General features: G+C 43.3%; 1 protein-coding gene across 1 annotated transcript in view; it reads left to right on the top strand.

Moving 5' to 3' along the window:
* arrdc1b (arrestin domain containing 1b) overlaps positions 1–25,343 on the top strand; it is an 83,829-nt gene that overhangs the window by 37,977 nt on the left and 20,509 nt on the right. Inside the window, exon 2 of the mRNA XM_084140201.1 lies at positions 13,260–13,370. Within this exon, the coding sequence (XP_083996327.1) occupies positions 13,260–13,370 (111 nt within the window). The remainder of the gene's footprint in view (positions 1–13,259; positions 13,371–25,343) is intronic.

Below are 25,343 nucleotides of genomic sequence, written 5' to 3'. Positions count from 1 at the left end.
CAGCTGGAAGATGGTGTCCCTTTTTGGTCAGTGTCAGCAGCGGAAAGGGAGAGCGGAGGGACGTTGAGAGGCGGACCCTCAGTCTGCTGCCCTCTCCCTCCGCTGAGACTGATCATCAGATGCAGGCTCCATCATCCCAGTAAAATAAAAAAAAGCAAATTATTTAAATTTATGCTCACTCAGCTGTGGCTCAAGTATTACAACAACTGATCTATTACCGGTGTGATCATATAGCCTACCTCAAATGTTGAAATATATATATTTTTTAATGGTCTGAGAAGAACAACAATGCATTGGCAGGGCAATTCAAGGCAAGCCAATATGCGGTGATAATGTTTTGGGCCTACAGCCTACTGCATAAACCTCATTACTACAGTACTGTTTTTAATAGGTTAATGTTGCATAGGTTTGTGTTTTTTAAGTCATGTTAAACAAAAATCTGAGTGGTAGATCTCGGCTTGCATTTTGACTCAGAAAGTGATCTCGACTTGAAAAAGGTTGGTGACCAATGGCCTAGGCTATAATCCCCCTGAACATAGACAGGTTCCACACTGAAAATATGCAAAAACATTAGTTTGATAAAGATAAAAAGTGTATTTCCATCAGAATCATTAAGCATATGCCTACCCAAACATACGTTGTGGCCGTAATTCCAAAGAACAGACAGAATAAACTAAATTGAACGTCTTCTTAGACCAGGGGCCCTTGGGGTCTGGGGTTCTCTGCTGCCCCAGGCGTCTGAAGACCTTGAAGGTTGAGGGGGGTTGACCAGCTGCAGCCTGGGCGAAGGTGCGGCAAGGCACAGGGAAGGCACTGGGCTGTGTCTTCCTGGGCAGACAGAGCTGGAGGGCTTCACCCTTACTCTTCTTCTCCTCGCATCGTTTCTGCATCATCTCGACAGCGAGACCAAAAAGGCATTTTGGGTCTACCGGGACATCCAGGATCTTCATCTTCTCGCTTTCAGACACCGTGGATCGATTGAGCCATCGCGACATCTCCTTGGATATCATGAGGACCATTGCTCTTCCAATGCCTGGATGGCAGCTTTGAGCAGATGCAGGTTGAGGTCTGTGGCAACGCAGATCTCGTCCCACAAACCCGGCTCCGATGTGACCGCTATCTCCTCCTGTAACTCAGGTTGGTATGCCGAGAGCATGAAGGCAGTACTCAGAGCCCTCACTGCCATGGTGACCGACTTCTAGACCTTCTCTGGAAGTCAAATCAAATCAAATTGTATTGGTCACATGCGCCGAATACAACAGGTGCAGACATTACAGTGAAATGCTTACTTACAGCCCTTAACCAACAGTGCATTTATTTTAAACAAAAAAAGTAAGAATAAAACAACAACAAAAAAAGTGTTGAGAAAAAAAGAGCAGAAGTAAAATAAAGTGACAGTAGGGAGGCTATATATACAGGGGGGTACCGTTGCAGAGTCAATGTGCGGAGGCACCGGCTAGTTGAGGTAGTTGAGGTAATATGTACATGTGGGTAGAGTTAAAGTGACTATGCATAAATACTTAACAGAGTAGCAGCAGCGTAAAAAGGATGGGGTGGGGGGGCAGTGCAAATAGTCCGGGTAGCCATGATTAGCTGTTCAGGAGTCTTATGGCTTGGGGGTAGAAGCTGTTGAGAAGTCTTTTGGACCTAGACTTGGCACTCCGGTAGCGCTTGCCGTGCGGTAGCAGAGAGAACAGTCTATGACTAGGGTGGCTGGAGTCTTTGACAATTTTGAGGGCCTTCCTCTGACACCGCCTGGTATAGAGGTCCTGGATGGCAGGAAGCTTTGCCCCAGTGATGTACTGGGCCGTACGCACTACCCTCTGTAGTGCCTTGCGGTCAGAGGCCAAGCAGTTGCCATACCAGGCGGTGATGCAACCAGTCAGGATGCTCTCGATGGTGCAGCTGTAGAATTTTTTGAGGATCTGAGGACCCATGCCAAATCTTTTTAGTCTCCTGAGGGGGAATAGGCTTTGTCGTGCCCTCTTCACGACTGTCTTGGTGTGTTTGGACCATGATAGTTCGTTGGTGATGTGGACACCAAGGAACTTGAAGCTCTCAACCTGTTCCACTACAGCCCCGTCGATGAGAATGGGGGCGTGCTCAGTCCTCTTTTTTTTCCTGTAGTCCACAATCATCTCCTTTGTCTTGGTCACGTTGAGGGAGAGGTTGTTGTCCTGGCACCACAAGGCCAGATCTCTGACCTCCTCCCTATAGGCTGTCTCATCGTTGTCGGTGATCAGGCCTACCACTGTTGTGTCGTCGGCAAACTTAATGATGGTGTTGGAGTCGTGCCTGGCCATGCAGTCATGGGTGAACAGAGAGTACAGGAGGGGACTGAGCACGCACCCCCGAGGGGCCCCCGTGTTGAGGATCAGTGTGGCAGATGTGTTGTTACCTACCCTTACCACCTGGGGGCGGCCCGTCAGGAAGTCCAGGATCCAGTTGCAGAGGGAGGTGTTTAGTCCCAGGATCCTTAGCTTAGTGATGAGCTTAGAGGGCACTATGGTGTTGAATGCTGAGCTGTAGTGCTCATACTTTGTCCAATCGAGGTCATGAAGGACTTCTGGCTGGGGTGTATATGAGAAGCCACCAGGGGTTAGACGGGGGGCATGTGGGCAAGCACTTCCATGTCTACGCAGTCCAACACCAACCCACCTTGAACAGGGTTCTTAGGGTAGAAAGGTGTACTCCAGGTGCGGGTAACCTTCTCCAGGCATTCTGGGAAGACTGGTAGGAATTGCCTCGTAACAGGACGTGGTGGTCTCTGCTACTGCGTTGGGCCAGGGAATCATCAGCTTGTCCGCAGCGTGTTTGCACATGTCCTGCAGGTCCACGGCGAGAGTTGGTGGGGATGGCGCCACGCCTGCGTCTCCGGTTTCGGATGGAGGCTTGGCAGCCTGGCTTGAGGGGATGAAGGAGTTGTCATCTCCGTCCGATGATTCTGAAAGGAGGCTGTCGGACAGCCCCATGGAGTCGTTGTTGTCTCCAATCAGGATGACCGGCAGGGCGGCCACAAGGTCGTTGCCAATCATTTACATTTACATTTAAATCATTTAGCAGACGCTCTTATCCAGAGCGACTTACAGTTAGAGTGCATACATTTTTCATACTGGCTTAGTGTATTAAAGGCTTCTGACGAATACACTGTATCCCATAGTGAGATACCGAAACGAATACTTGAAAGAGAACGACAACCCTGTAGCTAGCATTATGTAGCCTCCCCAAGGCTAAGCCTCTTATGCACACAAAACATGCATGCACACATTCACACTAATGATGGGGGGAAAAAATCGATAGTTACATATCGGGATATTATTTTTGACTATATATTGTATTGTTTTGACAATATTGCAATATTATTTTTGCGCTAGTTGGCTGTACCTGCACAAAAACTCCAGTATTTTCCCTTCATTGCTTGTTCGCCATATATTTTTAAATAGGAAGCCAATTTGTTTTCAGCACTTTTATTTCCATGACTGATCCAAACGTATTTCTCATGGCTCTCTCTTGTCCCTCAACAGCATACATTTGGTGAGCAATATGTTTGGAACATCGAATCACAGTATCGAATTGCAATACATATACACTGAGTGTAAAAAACATTAAGAACACCTTCCTAATATTGAGTTGCACCCCCCTTTTTGCCCTGAGAACAGACTGAATTTGTCGGGGCATGGACTACAAGGTGTCCAAAGCGTTCCATAGGGATGCTGGCCAATGTTGACTCCAATGCTTCCCACAGTTGTGTCAAGTTGGCTGGATGTCCTTTGGGTGGTGGACCATTACAGATACACACGGGAAACAGTTGAGCGTGAAAACGCGGTAGATCTGTTCTGTGTGCGCTATTTCTATGTTTCCCATTCTTAAGTTTCGTGTTCGCGTCTTTTACTTTTGGTTTTGTACATCAGCTGAAAATGCTACATTTTTGGTTATGGAAAATATATTTTACAGCGCATTTAGATAGTACAATGATTCTCTATAGTAAACTTGCTTGTTTTGTCACAAACTGAAATTAGGTGAACTATTATAAATTTAGCAACCAGGAAATGGCAGAGCAATTTCTGCATAGTTTATCTTTTAAAAACCTTCTTTAACCTGTCTCCTACCCTTCATTTACACTGATTGAAGTGGATTTAACATGTGACATCAATGAGGGATCATATATTTCACCTGGATTCACCTGGTCAGTCTATGTCATGGAAAGAGCAGGTGTTCATAATGTTTGTACACTCAGTGTAGAATCGTGAGAATTGTGAGAATCACAATAAATATCGTATCAGCACCTACGTAACGTGATAATATCGTATTGTGAGGTCCCTGGCAATTCCCAGCCCTAATTCACACACATACACACACTCGCTTTGCATGCAAGCGCATAATGATTTTCATCTACTATACCGGAGGAAATGGTATATACAAAATACCTCAGACCCTATCAACCTTCTGTTATCTGTTAGCCTACTACCTTCTACTACTTAATAAATATACTCTTGGTTACTCTCACCCAGACTTATCTAGGAGGAATTGCACTTTAAATGCAAATATTTCTTTATCTACCCCAGGCCCTGTGGGACTTTAGCTGAACCGACAGCTCCTGCAGTCCTGTCTGTGCAGGATTCACTTACAGCCATTTGAACTAGATCATTAGATTAACTGTCTGTGTGCTCTTTGAGCGTTACTGAGAGACAGAGAAAAGGAGAGGCAGTGGAAGGGAGAGCGATACGGGGAAAGCGAGAGGCTCTCTAATTGTTTGCAGCTCTTTAAGATTGAATGAAGATAGTGAGCGTGGCATTGGATTACTGGAGTGTCAGGATTGGATATGTTGAGAATGACTAAGTACGGGTGATCTCTGCACTGCTAATGGGCCTCATGTAAAACTGAAGGCTACAGGTTTTCATTGGTGTTGTAACTTTAAAAGTGATGTGTGCTGTGAATAGAAACATTCAAGCAAAGTGAAGGTGGACAGATCTCACCAGGGAGTATCAAGTCTTCAGCTTTCCCTCCTGTAGCAAACACCATTCTGTATTTAGGGGAAGTCAGCATGGATTTGGCTCCTTGAAAGTTTCCACCCTTTTTATCTAAGGATGCTTTATCTTATGTGAACTTATGTGTATATGTGTGGGTGTGTATGCTACTGTTGACGTCATGAGGACCTCTGAGACTCTGAGAACATCCATGGAATGTTCCTCCTGGTCTCCCAAGAAATTCAGCAGACCTTCTTAATCTGCTCATTAATACTCCTGATCCAGTTGTGATGAAACACCAGCCTCTGGACCGAGACAATCCTCCCCATGTCTGTGTAACTGTTCCCTGGTGTCTGCCCGCTCCTTGTTTTGGCTGGAGGATAAAGAGCTACCTCTGTATTTTATTGTTCTCTTAAAGGCCAGACCTTAAACAAACCCACTGTAGCTCCTCTGTTTTCAGCCCCACCAGTTCAAACCCTTCTAAGGGTGCTCGTAAACAAGGAAATATCATTATCAGCCCAAAGTTAGCAGTCTGTCTTTTGTTTTCCCTGCCAGTTCCTCCTGCCTGGCCCACACGCTGACTCATTGTTGCCATGCAGGGATGTCACTAGGGGTCATGTTCTCTAACTGAATGACTTCATATCATGGCCCTGATTGGTTGCACAGTCAGGGCCAGGGCAACCCTCTATCTGTTACCAAGGAGATTTTCCCCCACAAGATATTTGCATTGCCCTCTTAGGCATGTAACAAAAGATTAACTAGGCCTATAACATTAACCAAAGGTTATAACAGCCATGTCCATTCACAGGAACAATAGGTTTTAAAGTCCCGTGTAGCTCAGTTGGTAGAGCATGGCGCTAGGGTTGTGGGTTCGATTCCCACGGGGGACCAGTACGAAGAAAGTATTCAAATGTATGCACTCACTACTTTAAGTCACTCTGGATAAGAGCGTCTACTAAATGACTAAAATGTTAAATGTTCTGAAGTTAGAAAGAACACAGACACATTACAAACACTAATGCAATATTGCATAACAGTTTCTGTGAAAGTGTGCCCTCAAAAAAGACATTCCTGTGGGAAGAGGAGAAAGGTTGTAATGTCAGGTATAATAGGACCTAGACAAAAAAAGTCCTTCAAACCTACACAAAGAAGTGAGGGGAAGAAAATGTGAACTATTCTAAGCTCTCAACCTGGGGATAAGGAGTGCTTATAATACAACCATCCATGTTTGTCAAGGTCCTGATCAAATGAACACTTCCAGTATTGGAGCAGTTTACGCTTGCTGATCCTTTTGGGATCAACTTAAATCTGTATCTTGTGAACGTGGCGAATAAATGTTGAAAATTTAAACTAATAAATGGAGCCGGTGTTCTCCACGCCTACTGAGATGTTTCTCCGACACGCTTATTGAACCGCGGAAGCTTGAATAGGCCTTGGAAAGACTCCAGCGTATTGGAGTGAACACAAAGATAGACACTGAGTCAGAACTCGCTCTAGTCTCTCCTCTCTCCCACCCAGCAATGCATTATCTGATCATTTGTTGTTTGTTTGATGCCCAGAGGTTGTAAATACTTCATGGGTAGTCTGGTAAGGGATGTCTCAAGACTGCTAAACTCCTGTTAACATTACTATGTGTGAGTGAGCCTTGTAGGCACTGCTGGTAGGTGTATGAAGGCATATAGTTCTGCGGACAATGGACATGCTGTCACTTGTTGTGTTTAGGTGACAGGAAGTCATGTGATGTCTAGTATGCCACACATAGCTGCCTTATCGGTGTTACAGTGGCCTGTTCATTAGACACTTGTAACTTACTGGCATTGCAAACCTCTGAGGGCAAAGTTTTGACTTGCTTTAATGCTTGAAATGCTAGGTCCGTATACAGTAGTTAGCTTTTGTAGTTTGTGTTAAAGATGAGGAGGGGGGAGTTGGAAGCCCTGTCTTGGCTTGGTTTTGGAACCGTGCTGTAAGTCTTAGGAAGGCATCCGGCATCCGCTACATGTTGACACACATTGGGGTCTCTGCCTCCGTCTCGTGTTCACCTGTTCCATGATGCCATCAGACACTCACACAACAGCTCCATCTGGTTCAGAGTGGCACTGGAGAGATGGCTCCATTATCCAGCTGCAGTCGTCCAGCTTCTCTGCCAAGCTGCCCCTTCTCTTACCACAAGGCTATTCACCATTCAACCCAACTGCTGCCTGCCAGTCTGTCTGCTGTGGTGGTGGGGTTATCAGATTAGAGATAGCTAGCTAACTCTACTGTCACAAAGATTACCCCTGCACCAACCGTTCACTGCCATTTACTATATTTGCCTCTACAAGGATTTTTAAATACTGTCCAGTTGCTACGGCTAGTTATTTTTTTATTTATTTTTATTATTTTTTTATTTCACCTTTATTTAACCAGGTAAGCCAGTTGAGAACAGCTTCTCATTTACAACTGCGACCTGGCCAAGATAAAGCAAAGTAGTGCAATAAAAACAACACAGAGTTACATATGGGGTAAAAAAAACATAAAGTCAGAAATACAACAGAAAATATATATACAGTGTGTGCAAATGTAGCAAGTTATGGAGGTAAGGCAATAAATAGGCTATAGTGCAGAATAATTACAATAGTATTAACACTGGAATGCTAGATGTGCAAGAGATGATGTGCAAATAGAGATACTGGGGTGCAAAAGAGCAAAATAAATAACAATATAGGGATGAGGTAGTTGGGTGGGCTAATTTCAGATGGGCTGTGTACAGGTGCAGTGATCGGTAAGGTGCTCTGACAACTGATGCTTAAAGTTATTGAGGGAGATAAGAGTCTCCAGCTTCAGAGATTTTTGCAATTCGTTCCAGTCATTGGCAGCAGAGAACTGGAAGGAATGGCGGCCAAAGGAGGTGTTGGCTTTGGGAATGACCAGTGAGATATACCTGCTGGAGCGCAGACTACGGGTGGGTGCTGCTATGGTGACCAATGAGCTAAGATAAGGCGGGGATTTGCCTAGCAGTGATTTATAGATGGCCTGGAGCCAGTGGGTTTGACGACGAACATGTAGTGAGGACCAGCCAACAAGAGCGTACAGGTCACAGTGGTGGGTAGTGTATGGGGCTTTGGAGACAAAACGGATGGCACTGTGATAGACTACATCCAATTTGCTGAGTAGAGTGTTGGAGGCTATTTTGTAAATGACATCGCCGAAGTCAAGGATCGGTAGGATAGTCAGTTTTACGAGGGCATGTTTGGCAGCATGAGTGAAGGAGGCTTTGTTGCGAAATAGGAAGCCGATTCTAGATTTAACTTTGGATTGGAGATTCTTTATGTGAGTCTGGAAGTTGAGTTTACAGTCTAACCAGACACCTAGATATTTGTAGTTGTCCACATACTCTAGGTCAGACCCGTCGAGAGTGGTGATTCTAGTCGGGTGGGCGGGTGCTAGCAGCGTTCGATTGAAAAGCATGCATTTAGTTTTACTAGTGTTTAAGAGCAGTTGAAGGCTACTGAAGGATTGTTGTATGGCATTGAAGCTCGTTTGGAGGTTTGTTAACACAGTGTCCAATGAAGGGCCAGATGTATACAAAATGGTGTCGTCTGCGTAGAGGTGGATCTGAGAGTCACCAGCAGCAAGAGCGACATCATTGATATACACGGAGAAAAGTGTCGGCCCAAGAATTGAACCCTGTGGCACCCCCATAGAGACTGCCATAGGTCCAGACAACAGGCCCTCCGATTTGACACACTGAACTCTATCTGAGAAGTAGTTGGTGAACCAGGCGAGGCAGTCATTTGAGAAACCAAGGCTATTTAGTCTGCCAATAAGAATGCGGTGGTTGACAGAGTCGAAAGCCTTGGCCAGGTCGATGAAGACGGCTGCACAGTACTGTCTATTATCAATCGTGGTTATAATATCGTTTAGGACCTTGAGCGTGGCTGAAGTGCACCCGTGACCAGCTCGGAAACCGGATTGCATAGCGGAGAAGGTACGGTGGTATTCGAAATGGTCGGTGATCTGTTTGTTAACTTGGCTTTCGAATACTTTCGAAAGGCAGGGCAGGATGGATATAGGTCTGTAGCAGTTTGGATCTAGAGTGTCACCCCCTTTGAAGAGGGGGATGACCGCGGCAGCTTTCCAATCTCTGGGGATCTCAGACGTTATGAAAGAGAGGTTGAACAGACTAGTAATAGGGGTTGCGACAATTTCGGCGGCTAGTTTTAGAAAGAAAGGGTCCAGATTGTCTAGCCCAGCTGATTTGTAGGGGTCCAGATTTTGCAGCGCTTTCAAAACATCAGCTGTCTGAATTTGTGTGAAGGAGAAGCGGGGGGGGCATGGGCAAGTTGCAGCAGAGGGTGCAGAGTTGGTGGCCGGGTTAGTGGTAGCCAGATGGAAAGCATGGCCAGCTGTAGCAAAATGCTTGTTGAAATTCTCGATTATTGTAGATTTATCGGTGGTGATAGTGTTTCCTAGCCTCAGTGCAGTGGGCAGCTGGGAGGAAGTGCTCTTATTCTCCATGGACTTTACAGTGTCCCAAAACTTTTTGGAGTTAGTGCTACAGGATGCAAATTTCAGTTTGAAAAAGTTAGCCTTTGCTTTCCTGACTGCTTGTGTATATTGGTTCCTAACTTCCCTGAAAAGTTGCATATCGCGGGGGCTATTTGATGCTAATGCTGTACGCCACAGGATGTTTTTGTGCTGGTCAAGGGCAGTCAAGTCTGAGGAGAACCAGGGGCTATATCGGTTCTTAGTTCTGTATTTTTTGAATGGGGCATGTTTATTTAAGATTGAGAGGAAATTACTTTTAAGGAACAACCAGGCATCCTCTACTGACGGAATGAGATCTATATCCATCCAGGATACCTGGGCCAGGTCAATTAGGAAGGCCTCCTCGCTAAAGTGTTTTAGGGAGCGTTTGACAGTGATGAGGGGTGGTCGTTTGACCGCAGACCCGTTACGGACGCAGGCAATAAGGCAGTGATCGCTGAGATCCTGGTTGAAGACAGCTGAGGTGTATTTAGAGGGTATGTTAGTCAGGATGATATCTATGAGGGTACCCATGTTTAAGGATTTAGGGTTGTACCTGGTAGGTTCGTTGATAATTTGCGTGAGGTTGAGGGCATCTAGCTTGGATTGTAGGATGGCTGGGGTATTAAGCATATCCCAATTTAGGTCACCAAGCAGTACAAACTCAGAGGATAAATGGGGGGCAATCAATTCACATATGGTGTCCAGGGCACAGCTGGGGGCTGAGGGGGGTCTGTAGCAAGCGGCAACAGTGAGAGACTTATTTCTGGAAAGGTGGATTTTTAGAAGTAGAAGCTCAAACTGTTTGGGCACAGACCTGGATAGTATGATAGAGCTCTGCAGGCTATCTCTACAGTAGATTGCAACTCCACCCCCTTTGGCAGTTCTATCTAGACGGAAAATGTTATAGTTGGGGATGGAAATTTCAGAATTTTTGGTGGCCTTCCTGAGCCAGGATTCAGACACTGCTAGAACATCAGAGTTATTGTGGCGTAATGTTTGTGTACACATGTTACATGCCCCTCCTCCTCACAAATTTGTTGATATCAAACAGGGGGTGGGGGTGAGGAGGAAAGTGTCTAACCCAGGGGTCTCCAACAGGTAAATCGTGAGCTACCAGTAGCTCGCAGTCCACCTATGAGTAGCTCGCCAAACAATTCTGAAAGTACATGCAATTTTCAAGTGTTCCACCGCAAACTGTCATAAACAAATCTAATTTGTATCAGACACCGCAAGCTCCCAGCTACTATTTAATTAACGCAACATTTACATAATCCCACCCCTGGTTAGCCACCATTGTCTTCAAAAGCCAAACCTAACACAATATCTGCCAATTAATTTCCAGCAATATTGCTAGACAAAAATGATTAGCTTGCAACATGTTTCATTTCTATAAGTATCTCTCATGCTAGAAAAGGTTGGAGACCCCTTGTGTAACCCCATTATGTTGAATGGTGCAGATGGCTTGAGAAACAGGTTTATTTAATGCCCAAATGATGGGGCGTTAGTTTGAAGGGCACTGCTCCTTTTTGTGTACTGGGATTTAGTTATTGTTCTCCCAGAGCAGAAGTGCCACCCCCAACCGTGTGCTAATGGAAAGGCTCTACCAGTGGAGGGGATCCATCTTCTACTTGTGTGTGTCTCTGGTGCCAACGCAGGCTTCTGCATGAGTGTGAGACTGTGGTCGCTCGGTCACACAGTCCATAACTGCACAGTGTCATATGCTACCACTTCCATCCCCTGCACAGATCTCTCCATCTCTGACCTCTCTCTCTCCCTGACTACAGCCCTTGGCATGTGCTGTAGATTGGGCTTTAGAAAATCCCCCAGGCTTACCCAACCAGAACATTTTGTTTTCCAGAATGGGTTTTTCTAACAATCATTGGACACAAAATGGTCGCCATTCGACACTGGTTTCAGATGAATATTGGTGAACACTGTTTCCTCCACCTTCTCCATCTGTTGACTACACAACACAATCAAGTGTCTGTTTTGTTAGATTATTTTTACGACCAAGAGAGAATAGAGCTACTCTGCCCAGCAGCAGCAACCGCCACTAATGACCAAAGTAAGGCATCATGCTTTGTGAGGGTATGTGGTGTGCATTGGGTGAGGTCATTATGATGCTAATAAGTCTGGTCTGTGTTTTTTCCTCCAATGGTATGGAATAGGCTTGGGCGATATCCAGATTTCCATATTGTCATACAATCCTTCTCTCATCCAGGGATTTACGGTATTACCGGCATAGCACACAAGGGGGCCCTAAAAACACAAGAAAAGCCCATTGTGCCTCTATTATCAGAATGTCAACACAATTAGAACAAACTAATAGCAAAATCATATCGATGCTGTTAGCAAAATGCTAATGAGCGAAAAGAAACAAACAAATTGTAAAGACGGACATTTTCGGTGAGTGTGGACATTTACAAGCTAAAGTGAACAAGAGAAATAGTGCAAATCAACAAAGTTGTGATGCATGCTTTTCTGAAGGAAGATGGCATGTGTACACGGAGCAGAGGGGAGAAGAAGGGAGGAGCAAAATACGGTAATAGAAAGCCAGGGAAAAAATGGCAACTGTACAGATATCTCATCCAGAGCTCTTTGACTTCTGGCAGAAAGCCATTATATGATATCTGATGGCAAACATTTAGTAGTGAATTGCATAGAAGTGTAACTTCATTACCTCACATGTGGTGCACAACAGAGACTCGCCAAAAGATATAGAACACTATGGACTCTCCACTTTTTGGGGGAACTACGGTAAGCTTCATAATGTAAAATAATGTGACAGGTGAAATGAAGAACGTAATCTGCTTTATCTCCTAACATATTGCACAAGTTGACGCTAGGTATTTATTAGCTTAAAAAGTATCTACAAATATTCAAATGTACTGAAAAACTTCAAAGAAATAGTTTTGACGGTATTGACGGTATTGAAAAAAACATCCTGTGGATTTTTCCAAATACCCCTGTATACGGTATATACGGTAAAGCACCCAAGCCTAGCATGGAACTCTACACACAGGTCCTTAAACCACACAGAGCCTCTCCATACATCACGTCTAATGTGTTGTGTCTGCTGTGTGCAGTGTGATCATGATGTCACTCTCAGATCCCTCTGAGGATCACACTAACCCTCTGGTTCGTTCTCAGTGAAGGGGAGGGATAGGAGCTTATCACAGGACATCAGATTAGTAGGCACTGCATGTATGCTGCATCATGAAACATGATACAAATATCCTGGTACATGTCTAAGTCGACCTTTACTTACATAATGATAATATTACCCTGAAAAGTTTGGGTTCATATGAAGTTTGACGTAGATGTAGAGTCTGCCTATCCCGATAGGACAAGGCTGGCTGGCTCCCCCCATATAGGCTAGCTATTGGAATTGACTTGCATTAGCTTCTTAGTAACATAATCGATAGCCCCATCAAACAGGTGAGTGGTGAGGCTAATCCAGTCTATGATACAGATCACTCTACAAACCCCTCACTATTGAATGTTGAGTGCTGCTATTTTTACACAGCACAGTGAGCACACCAGGGCCAAGTGTATTATTTTTAAAGGGTTTCATGTTGAACATGTGGCTTCCAGTCAACAGCAAAACATAACTCTGGTATTTGGTGTTTATAACGTCCATATTTGGGCTTTGTTTTTTTATACCATCTCATTACTTAGATATAAAAACTCATAATGGAAACACCCATTTTAGAGAACTATGAATGATAGACAAAGTTATTTAACTGCACAGTTGATTGAATATTTTATTTATTTCCATTCCAGCCATTAAGGTGAACTGCCTGGGATCATGTGGGGTCTCCAACAAAATGAACGACACGTCGTGGACACTGGAAGAGCAATACTTCAGCAGCACACTATCTGTAGCTGACAAAGGTGAGGACTATGGGGCTACTGATACAAAATATATAGAGTATAACGTATAGAATGAGAATCTAAATAGAGGCTAGTCGAGTTGCAGCCCTCTTCATCTCTGTTGAATTATAAAATGTTGTGACGTGTATGATAATATAGCTTTCTGCGGCTCTATTAGGTTTTTGTCCTCGAGCGGTTTTGCACTTTTATATTGGTGATCATTCGGAAGGATAATTAAAATTTTCCACAGCCCTTGAGACAAAATACTGAAACTGCCAATCAGCTAAAGTAATAGTTTCCTGCAGGGGACTACTTCCTGTACTAAATGTTCTGTCTGCGAGCGTGGCTGTGCCTAACAATTACTAATAAAGAGAAGGGATGTGCTATGTTCCACAGAACCCATCTGTTTGTCTCCCGGTGGTCTCGTGGTGGTGTTCTCAGAGAAGTGAGAATTTGCATTTGGGACTCTGAGTCCCCATGTGTTAAATCCATGTGTCGTATGTGTATGTTGGAAAGAGAAATAGGCGTGCTCAGCTCAAATGTTTGTAGGAAAAATATATATATTTGGGTTCCGGATTCAAAAGGCATATACTGGAAGAAAGGAAAAACCTGTACTCACTGAAATATTCTTTACGTTTTAATGTCTTATTTTTTAGCATCAGAGGTCAAAACAAACAGTATCACATGCATATTCTGAACTGAAGACACATGTAACCAAATTAAGTCTTAGCCTATTGATGATAGTCATTTACTCTATGTATCATGTATTTCATTTACACAGTAATAGTTTGAGTGTTAATTCTTTCATGACTAATAAATTATATTAGTTGAATTGAGTAAATGCATTCCTCGTTTTACAGAGTAATTATTTGATTGACTATACGCTTATAATTTAGTAGGTCTATTGGTAGTTGTTATATACAGTGCATTCGGAAAGTATTCAGACCCCTTCCCTTTTTCCACATTTTGTTACGTTACAGCCTTATTCTAAAATGTATTAAATAAAATAAAAATCTCATAAATCTACACACAATACCCCATAATGACAAAGCAAAAACAGGTTTTTAGACATTTTTGCAAATGTATTAAAAATAAAAAACAGAAATGCCTTATTTACATAAGTATTCAGACCCTTTGCTATGAGACTCGAAATTTAGCTCAGGTATTTGTATATTGTATTTATTATGGATCCCCATTAGCTGCTGCCAAGGCAGCAGCTACTCTTCCTGGGGTCCAGCAAAATTAAGGCAGTGCATACAATTTTAAAAACATTACAATACATTCACAGATTTCACAACACACTGTGTGCCCTCAGGTCCCTACTCCACCACTACCACATATCTACAGTACAAAAATCCATGTGTACGTGTGTATAGTGCGTATGTTATCGTGTGTATAGCCTATGTTTGTGTTGCTTCACAGTCCCCGCTGTTCCATAAGGTGTTTTTTAATCAGTTTTTTAAATCTAATTTTACTACTTGCATTAGTTACTTGATGTGGAATAGAGTTCCATGTAGTCATGGCTCTATGTAGTACTGTGCGCCTCCCATAGTCTGCTCTGGACTTGGGGATGTGAAGAGACCTCTGGTGGCATGTCTTGTGGGGTATGCATGGGTGACCGAGCTGTGCGCCAGTAGCTCAAACAGACAGCTCTGTGCACCCAACATGTCAACACCTCTCATAAACACAAGTAGTGATGAAGTCAATCTCTCCTCCACTTTGAGCCAGGAGAGATTGACATGCATATTGTTAATACAGTGGGGGAAAAAAGTATTTAGTCAGCCACCAATTGTGCAAGTTCTCCCACTTAAAAAGATGAGAGAGGCCTGTAATTTTCATCATAGGTACACGTCAACTATGACAGACAAATTGAGAATTTTTTTCTCCAGAAAATCACATTGTAGGATTTTTTATGAATTTATTTGCAAATGATGGTGGAAAATAAGTATTTGGTCACCTACAAACAAGCAAGATTTCTGGCTCTCACAGACCTGTAACTTCTTCTTTAAGAGGCTCCTCTGTCCTCCACTCGTTACCTGTATTAATGGCACCTGTTTGAACTTGTTATCAGTATAAAAGACACCTGTCCACAACCTCAAACAGTCACACTCCAAACTCCACTATGGCCAAGACCAAAGAGCTGTCAAAGGACACCAGAAACAAAATTGTAGACCTGCACCAGGCTGGGAAGACTCAATCTGCAATAGGTAAGCAGCTTGGTTTGAAGAAATCAACTGTGGGGGCAATTATTAGGAAATGGAAGACATACAAGACCACTGATAATCTCCCTCGATCTGGGGCTCCACGCAAGATCTCACCCCGTGGGGTCAAAATGATCACAAGAACGGTGAGCAAAAATCCCAGAACCACACAGGGGGACCTAGTGAATGACCTGCAGAGAGCTGGGACCAAAGGAACAAAGCCTACCATCAGTAACACACTACGCCGCCAGGGACTCAAATCCTGCAGTGCCAGACGTGTCCCCCTGCTTAAGCCAGTACATGTCCAGGCCCGTCTGAAGTTTGCTAGAGTGCATTTTGATGATCCAGAAGAGGATTGGGAGAATGTCATATGGTCAGATGAAACCAAAATATAACTTTTTGGTAAAAACTCAACTCGTTGTGTTTGGAGGACAAAGAATGCTGAGTTGCATCCAAAGAACACCATACCTACTGTGAAGCATGGGGGTGGAAACATCATGCTTTGGGGCTGTTTTTCTGCAAAGGGACCAGGACGACTGATTCGTGTAAAGGAAAGAATGAATGGGCCATGTATCGTGAGATTTTGAGTGAAAACCTCCTTCCATCAGCAAGGGCATTGAAGATGAAACGTGGCTGGGTCTTTCAGCATGACAATGATCCCAAACACACCGCCCGGGCAACGAAGGAGTGGCTTCGTAAGAAGCATTTCAAGGTCCTGGAGTGGCCTAGCCAGTCTCCAGATCTCAACCCCATAGAAAATCTTTGGAGGGAGTTGAAAGTCCGTGTTGCCCAGCGACAGCCCCAAAACATCACTGCTCTAGAGGAGATCTGCATGGAGGAATGGGCCAAAATACCAGCAACAGTGTGTGAACCTTGTGAAGACTTACAGAAAACGTTTGACCTGTGTCATTGCCAACAAAGGGTATATAACAAAGTATTGAGAAACTTTTGTTATTGACCAAATACTTATTTTCCACCATAATTTGCAAATAAATTAATTAAAAATCCTACAATGTGATTTTCTGGAGGCCTCTCTCATCTTTTTAAGTGGGAGAACTTGCACAATTGGTGGCTGACTAAATACTTTTTTTCCCCACTGTATTAGCTCTCTTTGTACATCCAAGGGCCAGCCGTGCTGCCCTGTTCTGAGCCAATTGCAATTTTCCTAAGTCCTTTTTTGTGGCACTTGACCACACGACTGAACAGTAGTCCAGGTGTGACAAAACTAGGGCCTGTAGGACCTGCCTTGTTCATAGTGCTGTTAAGAAGGTAGTGCAGTGCTTTATTATGGACATACTTCTCCCCATCTTAGCTACTGTTGAATCAATATGTTTTGACCATGACAGTTTACAATCCAGGGTTACTCCAAGCAGTTTATTCACCTGAACTTGCTCAATTTACACTTTATTTATTACAAGATTTAGTTGAGGTGCATCCTGTTTCCGTTGATCATCCTTGAGATATTTCTACAACTTGATTGGAGTCCACCTGTGGTAAATTAAATTGATTGGACATGATTTGGAAAGGCACACCTGTCTATATAAGGTTGAACAGTTGACAGTGCATGTCAGAGCAAAAACCAAACCATGAGGTCGAAGGAATTGTCCGTAGAGCTCTGAGATAGGATTGTGTCGAGGGTACCAAAAAATGTCTGCAGCATTGAAGGTCCCCAAGTACACAGTGGCCTCCATCATTCTTAAATGGAAGAAGTTTGGAACCACCAAGACTCTTCCTAGAGCTGGCCGCCCAGCCAAACTGAGCAATCGGGGGAGAAGGGCCTTAGTCAGGGAGGTGACCAAGAACCCGATGGTCACTCTGACAGAGCTCCAGAGTTCCTCTGTGGAGATTGGAGAACCTTCCAGAAGGACAACCATCTCTGCAGCACTCCACCAATCAGGCCTTTATGGTAGAGTGCCCAGACGGAAGCCACTCCTCAGTAAAAGGCACATGACAGCCCGCTTGGAGTTTGCCAAAAGGCACCTAAAGGACTCTCAGATGAGAAACAAGATTCTCTGGTCTGATGAAACCAAGATGTAACTATTTGGCCTGAATGCCAAGCGTCACGTCTGGAGGAAACCTGGCACCATCCCTACGGTGAAACATGGTGGTGGCAGCATCATGCTGTGGGGATGTTTTTCAGTGGCAGGGACTGGGAGACTAGTCAGGATCGAGGGAAAGATGAACGGAGCAAAGTACATAGAGATCCTTAATGAAAACCTGCTCCAGAGCGCTTAGGACCTCAGACTGGGGTGAAGGTTCACCTTCCAACAGGATAATGACCCTAAGCACACAGCCAAGGAAACCCAGGAGTGGCTTCGGGACAAGTCTCTGAATGTCCTTGAGTGGCTCAGCCAGAGGCCGGACTTGAACCCGATTGAACATCTCTGCAGAGACCTGAAAATAGCTGTGGAGCGACGCTCCCCATCCAACCTGACAGAACATGAGAGGATCTGCAGAGAAGAATGGGAGAAACTCCCCAAATACAGGTGTGCCAAGCTTGTAGCGTCATACCCAAGAAGACTCGAGGCTGCAATTTCTGCCAAGGTGCTTCAACATAGTACTGAGTAAAAGGTCTGAATACTTATGTAAATGTGATATTTCAGTTAGTTTTATTTTTTATTTGCTAAAATTTCTAAAAAACAGTTTTTGCTTTTTCATTATGGGGTATTGTGTGTAGATTGATGAGTGAAAAAAAACAATTTAATCGATTTTAGAATTAGGCTGTATGTCAAGGGGTCTGAATACTTTCAGAATGCACTGTATATAGGCCAATAGAGACAATATGCTGCTATAGCCTACATAGCACATGCTTGGGTACCACCTTGACATCTCTGATCTGCTTTCCTCAATAAATTAATGCTAGAACTTTGGTTGCCAAGATTAGCTATTTGTATTTAGTCTCTTAATAATCGCATAACGGTGTAAGTTAGACACATGTTAATTATAGTCATACTGAGAGGCTTTTACTACCTTACATTTTAGTCATTTAGCAGAAGCTCTTATCCAGAGCAACTTACAGTTAGTGAGTGCATACATTTTTCATACTGGCCCCCCGTGGGAATCGAACCCACAACCCTGGCGTTGCAATCGCCATGCTCTACCAACTGAGCTACAGGAGGCCATACCTACCTTGACTAGATTCCTTCAGTTTAGCGGGTGATTTTGGACGGAGTCAGGCGCAGGAGGGTAAATCACAGAACAAATGGTTTATTCGGCAAGACAGCGGTATGCAGCAATGCGTAAAACACTCCAGTGTGGTAATACGGCGCACTGGAGAAAACAAGGCACACAGGTGAATATCCTGGCGTTACAAAATACAATATAGCTCCACCGAGCTATAGTGACCTCCACAATAAACAATCACACACAAAGACATGGGGGCCAGAGGGAACACTTATACAGGTACTGATGAGGGGATATGAACCAGGTGTGATTAGGAGCGGCAGTGGCTAGAAGGCCGGTGACGACGAACGCCGAAGCCTGCCCGAACAAGGAGAGGAGGCAGCTTCGGAGGAAGTCGTGACATTCAGAGACGTACAGGGCCTGTTGCATTTATTCACATGATATTGGAGTCAGATTGATGAATGTAGTTTATTATTATATTTAACATAATTTCTACATAATGGTTTGATAATTTCCATCCTCATAAATGGTGATTATTTTGATGTGTTTTGCCACGGGGGATCTCAATTTATTATTTTCTTCTAGGTTCCATCCTCTGACATTTAACGAACAATTATTTCTGAAACTAACTTTTTGAGTTGGTGTTTGAACAGAGTTGGCATTTAACTTATGCATTGGAAGCCGCACACTGACACTGCAGTCCTTTTTTCAGTTTGACACAAGCCTACTACAAATTGTGGGATTTTGGACTTGTTTGTTTCTCCTCTGGGGTGACTAAACCTATTTGAGTTTGCTGCTGGAAGGTTGATTTACTGTGGCCTGCTTATCCTAGATACTGTCAATAGGCCATTGATAGTTCTGGAGACATAAAGATCAAACGTTTAACACTGGAAGAAAGGAAAAACCTGCACTCACTGAAATATTCTTTACGTTTTAATGTCTTATTTCTTAGCAGCAGAGGTCAAAACAAACAGATGTTTTTCGGCGGCAGCCTTCGTCAGCGTTTGGAGAACAATAGACATTCACCCATATTTATAGATGACGTCACTTTGTAGGACTGCTTCTTTATTAGAAGTTGTTGGATAATTGTGTTTCTAAAGTACGCAATGTTTCACGGGACAGCTTATTCACCCCTAAACCTTCCCCTCCTAATAATCAACCTACTGTACTGTATTTTTGTCTACTTATTCCCCTATCTCTTAGGCTGTTAAATCTTACATTAAAAAGCATTGGCATGTTCTGTCTACGGACCCCTCTGTGGGCCGGGCTTTTCAGAAAATCCCTCAATTCACTTTAAAACGTGTTAGAAACCAAAGGGACAGCCTGGTAAGAGCAGATGAATATGTACCCACTCAGCATTTTCTATCTACCCTACCCTCAGACAATTTTCCATGTCATAATTGTGTGAACTGTAATGCAATGATCAAGGCTAATTTCTTTCTTCACCCTCATACAGGAAATAAAATATATATTAGGGGTAGAATTTCCTGTAAAACAAATGTGTGGTCTATTTACTGAAGTGCTCATGTGGCTATTATTATGTTGGAAAGTCTAAGAGAGAATTTAAAGTGCGTATTACAGTGCACAAGAGCAACATCAGAACTGGTGATTACAAGTCCCCTGTAGCCAGACACTTTAATGCGGTCAGACATGATGTTTGCCAACTGAGGTTCCAGGGAAGTTGTACAGCCACTTAAGAGAGGAGGTGATAGAGAAAAATTGTTACAGAGAGAGGCATATGATATCCATGCCTTACAAACAGAGAGCCCTAGAGGCCTTAATGAAGAACTGTCAGGTTGCTTCCTGTGAGCAACAGGTGCACCTTTCTTTGTTTATTATTATTTTTATTTTGAAGCTCTTGTGGAAAACAGTAGAAAATGCACATAAATAATGTATTTAAATAATGAATGTAAATAATTATTGTGAAAACAGAAAGGGGCATTACTACAATGTGACGTCATCTATAAATATGGGTGACGAAGGCTGCTGCCAAAACTTGTCTGTTTGTCTTGACCTCTGAAGCTAAAAAAGAAGACATTAAAATGTAAAGAATATTTCAGTGAGTGCGGGGTTTTCCTTCTAGTGTGTGTATATTGTCCATACCTCAACATGTGAATGATCTACCATGCATATGTGGTGTAACCTGTTGAGGCCTGGGTGTGCTGTATGTGAGCTGTGGAGCATGCCCAGTAAGCAAAACAAGTATTTTAGATGTCATTTCCAGGCATTGACATCAGGTGCTGTCACGATTGTCGTAATGAGTGGACCAAGGCGCAGCGTGAAATGCGTACATCTTTTATTGAGTACTATTAACACTAACAACAAAACGAAACGTGAAGTCCTCGGTTATAAACACAAACCTACACGGAACAAGATCCCACAAATGACAAGTGCACAACAGGCTGCCTAAGTATGGTTCCCAATCAGAGACAACAAGACACAGCTGCCTCCGATTGGGAACCACCCCGGCCAACACAGAAATACACGATCTAGAAAAGAACACATAGAAAACAAAACATAGACACTACACATATAAACTAACACCCTGGCTCAACATATAAGAGTCCCCAGAGCCAGGGCGTGACAGGTGCATTTTAGGTGCTGAATGAAAGGTGAAAATATGTAGTTTACGGATGTTGAAAATACGTTATTTTTGGACGTTGAAAAAAAGTATTTTCCGGACTTTGAAATCAGGTTCATTTTAGGTGCTGAATGAAAGGTGAAATACATATTTTCCAGATGTTGAAAATACGTAATTTACAGATGTTGAAAATGTGTATTTTTCGGTCATTGATTCTATGGCCAAATTTCAACTGCACATACAGTGGGGAGAACAAGTATTTGATACACTGCCGATTTTGCAGGTTTTCCTACTTACAAAGCATGCAGAGGTCTGTAATTTTTATCATCGGTACACTTCAACTGTGAGAGACGGAATCTAAAACAAAAATCCAGAAAATCACATTGTATGATTTTTAAGTAATTAATTTGCATTTTATTGCATGACATAAGTATTTGATACATCAGAAAAGCAGAACTTAATATTTGGTACAGAAACCTTTGTTTGCAATTACAGAGATCATACGTTTCCTGTAGGTCTTGACCAGGTTTTTAACACACTGCAGCAGGGATTTTGGCCCACTCCTCCATACAGACCTTCTCCAGATCCTTCAGGTTTCGGGGCTGTCGCTGGGCAATAAGGACTTTCAGCTCCCTCCAAAGATTTTCTATTGGGTTCAGGTCTGGAGACTGGCTAGGCCACTCCAGGACCTTGAGATGCTTCTTGCGGAGCCACTCCTTAGTTGCCCTGGCAATATCATCGGTACACTTCAACTGTGAGAGACGGAATCTAAAACAAAAATCCAGAAAATCACATTGTATGGTTTTTAAGTAATTAATTAGCATTTTATTGCATGACATAAGTATTTGATCACCTACCAACTAGTAAGAATTCCGGCTCTCACAGACCTGTTCGTTTTTCTTTAAGAAGCCCTCCTGTTCTCCACTCATTACCTGTATTAACTGCACCTGTTTGAACTCGTTACCTGTATAAAAGACACCTGTCCACACACTCAATCAAACAGACTCCAACCTCTCCACAATGGCCAAGACCAGAGAGCTGTGTAAGGACATCAGGGATACAATTGTAGACCTGCACAAGGCTGGGATGGGCTACAGGACAATAGGCAAGCAGCTTGGTGAGAAGGCAACAACTGTTGGCGCAATTACTAGAAAATGGAAGAAGTTCAAGATGACGGTCAATCACCCTCGGTCTGGGGCTCCATGCAAGGTCTCACCTCGTGGGGCATCAATGATCATGAGGAAGGTGAGGGATCAGCCCAGAACTACACGGCAGGACCTGGTCAGTGACCTGAAGAGAGCTGGGACCACAGTCTCAAAGAAAACCATTAGTAACACACTACGCCGTCATGGATTAAAATCATGCAGCGCATGCAAGGTCCCCCTGCTCAAGCCAGCGCATGTCCAGGCCCGTCTGAAGTTTGCCAATGACCATCTGGATGATCCAGAGGAGGAATGGGAGAAGGTCATGTGGTCTGATGAGACAAAAATTTAGCTTTTTGGTCTAAACTCCACTCGCCGTGTTTGGAGGAAGAAGAAGGATGAGTACAACCCCTAGAACACAATCCCAACCGTGAAGCATGGAGGTGGAAACATCATTCTTTGGGGATGCTTTTCTGCAAAGTGGACAGGACGACTGCACCGTATTGAGGGGAGGATGGATGGGGCCATGTATCGCGAGATCTTGGCCAACAACCTCCTTCCCTCAGTAAGAGCATTGAAGATGGGTCGTGGCTGGGTCTTCCAGCATGACAACGACCCGAAACACACAGCCAGGGCAACTAAGGAGTGGCTCCGCAAGAAGCATCTCAAGGTCCTGGAGTGGCCTAGCCAGTCTCCAGACCTGAACCCAATAGAAAATCTTTGGAGGGAGCTGAAAGTCCTTATTGCCCAGCGACAGCCCCGAAACCTGAAGGATCTGGAGAAGGTCTGTATGGAGGAGTGGGCCAAAATCCCTGCTGCAGTGTGTGCAAACCTGGTCAAGACCTACAGGAAACGTATGATCTCTGTAATTGCAAACAAAGGTTTCTGTACCAAATATTAAGTTCTGCTTTTCTGATGTATCAAATACTTATGTCATGCAATAAAATGCAAATTAATTACTTAAAAATCATACAATGTGATTTTCTGGATTTTTGTTTTAGATTCCGTCTCTCACAGTTGAAGTGTACCGATGATAAAAATGACAGACCTCTGCATGCTTTGTAAGTAGGAAAACCTGCAAAATCGGCAGTGTATCAAATACTTGTTCTCCCCACTGTACATTCTCAATGCAGTAAGCATTATATCAAAATAAAAAAATGTCATGCCTCTTAATGGGATACTTTGGGATTTTTATCTATTTCCCCAGTCAGATAAACTCGCGGATAACATTTTTGTCTTTGCATCCAGTATGAAGAAAGTTAGAGGTAATTTTGTGAGCAAATGCTAACTAGTGTTAGCGCAATGCCTGGAAGTCTATGGTATCTACTAGCATGCTAGCTCATACCATAGACTTCGAGTCATTGCGCTAACGCTAGTTAGCAATTGCGCTAACTCTAGTTAGCAACTTCCTTCAAACTGCAAGTAGAGACATAAAAATGGTATACACAAGTTAATCTGATTCTCGGGAAGTAGGTAAAGGGCTTCATTGCCAAAATCTCAAAGTATCCCTTTAATATAGGAAAGATGAGCCAACTGAAGATTGCAACAGAATATTTATTATTGCTCCCATCAGTCACATGCACTTATGTTAGCTTTTTCAAAAGCTTTAAAACTGGCAGTAATGATGTTCAAAATAGTCTAATTGACAGAATAAACCAACAGACCACTTCAACTACAATAACATTCTCAGTAACGGGAACAGCGTTTTGGGGGGGTTGCCATGACTGTGATATGTTGGTGGGTGTTTATCTACCTTAGTTGAATGCACTTGACTGACTGTAAGTCGCTCTAGATAAGAGCATCTGCTGAATGACCCAAATGTATACTTGCAAAGCATGCTGGGTATTATTCTAATGAGCTCTGCCCCCAAACATATTATAGTACGCACTGTTTAGTACAGTTGAGCACAGTAGAGTCCTATACGGTACGGTATGGTACAGTACAGGACAGTCAAGTTTTATTCAGTAGAGTGTAGTAGAGTACACTACAGTAGAATTTAATCCAGTACAGTTTAGTTTAGTTAATTAGAGTAAAGTACAGAACGTTAGAGTAAAGTTGGGTACAATACAGTACACTATACTTTACTTTACTTTACTGTACTCTACTGTACATAACTGTACTATATTCTACTTTTCTTTACTGTGTACCGTACTGTAATGTACTGTACTATGCTGTACTGTGCTGTTCAAACTTGTGAAACAGGTTGTCTATGATTGGTTCAGATTTGGTCCAGTCCTGATTTGGTCCGGTTCGGACCAAATCTGAACCAATTATAGACGTCTATGTTTGGGCCAAATCAAGTCCGGACCGGACCAAATCTGAACCAATCATAGACAACCAAGTTTCACTTTTCTTTTTTTCTTTTTTAACCTTTATTTAACCAGGTAGGCCAGTTGAGAACAAGTTCTCATTTACAACTGCGACCTGGCCAAGATAAAGCAAAGCAGTGCGATAAAAACAACAACAACGCAGAGTTACATATGGGATAAACAAAACGTACAGTCAAAAACACAATAGAAAATCTATATACAGTGTGTGCAAATGTAGTAAGTTATGGAGGTAAGGCAATAAATAGGCCATAGTGCAAAATAATTACAATTTAGTATTAACACTGGAGTGATAGATGTGCAGAAAATGATGTGCAAATAGAGATACTGGGGTGCAAATGAGCAAAATAAATAACAAAATGGGGATGAGGTAATTGGGTGGGCTAATTACAGATGGGCTGTGTACAGGTGCAGTGATCGGTAAGCTGCTCTGACAACTGATGCTTAAAGTTAGTGAGGGAGATAAGAGTCTCCAGCTTCAGAGATTTTTGCAGTTCGTTCCAGTCATTGGCAGCAGAGAACTGGAAGGAATGGCGGCCAAAGGAGGTGTTGGCTTTGGGGATGACCAGTGAGATATACTTGCTGGAGCGCATACTACGGGTGGGTGTTGCTATGGTGAC

This window comes from Coregonus lavaretus, assembly GCF_964263955.1.
Source record: "Coregonus lavaretus genome assembly, chromosome: 24".
NCBI classification, from domain to species: Eukaryota; Metazoa; Chordata; class Actinopteri; order Salmoniformes; family Salmonidae; genus Coregonus; species Coregonus lavaretus.
Note: the sequence above shows the minus strand (reverse complement) of the source record. Positions and strands in the feature narration are given on the sequence as shown.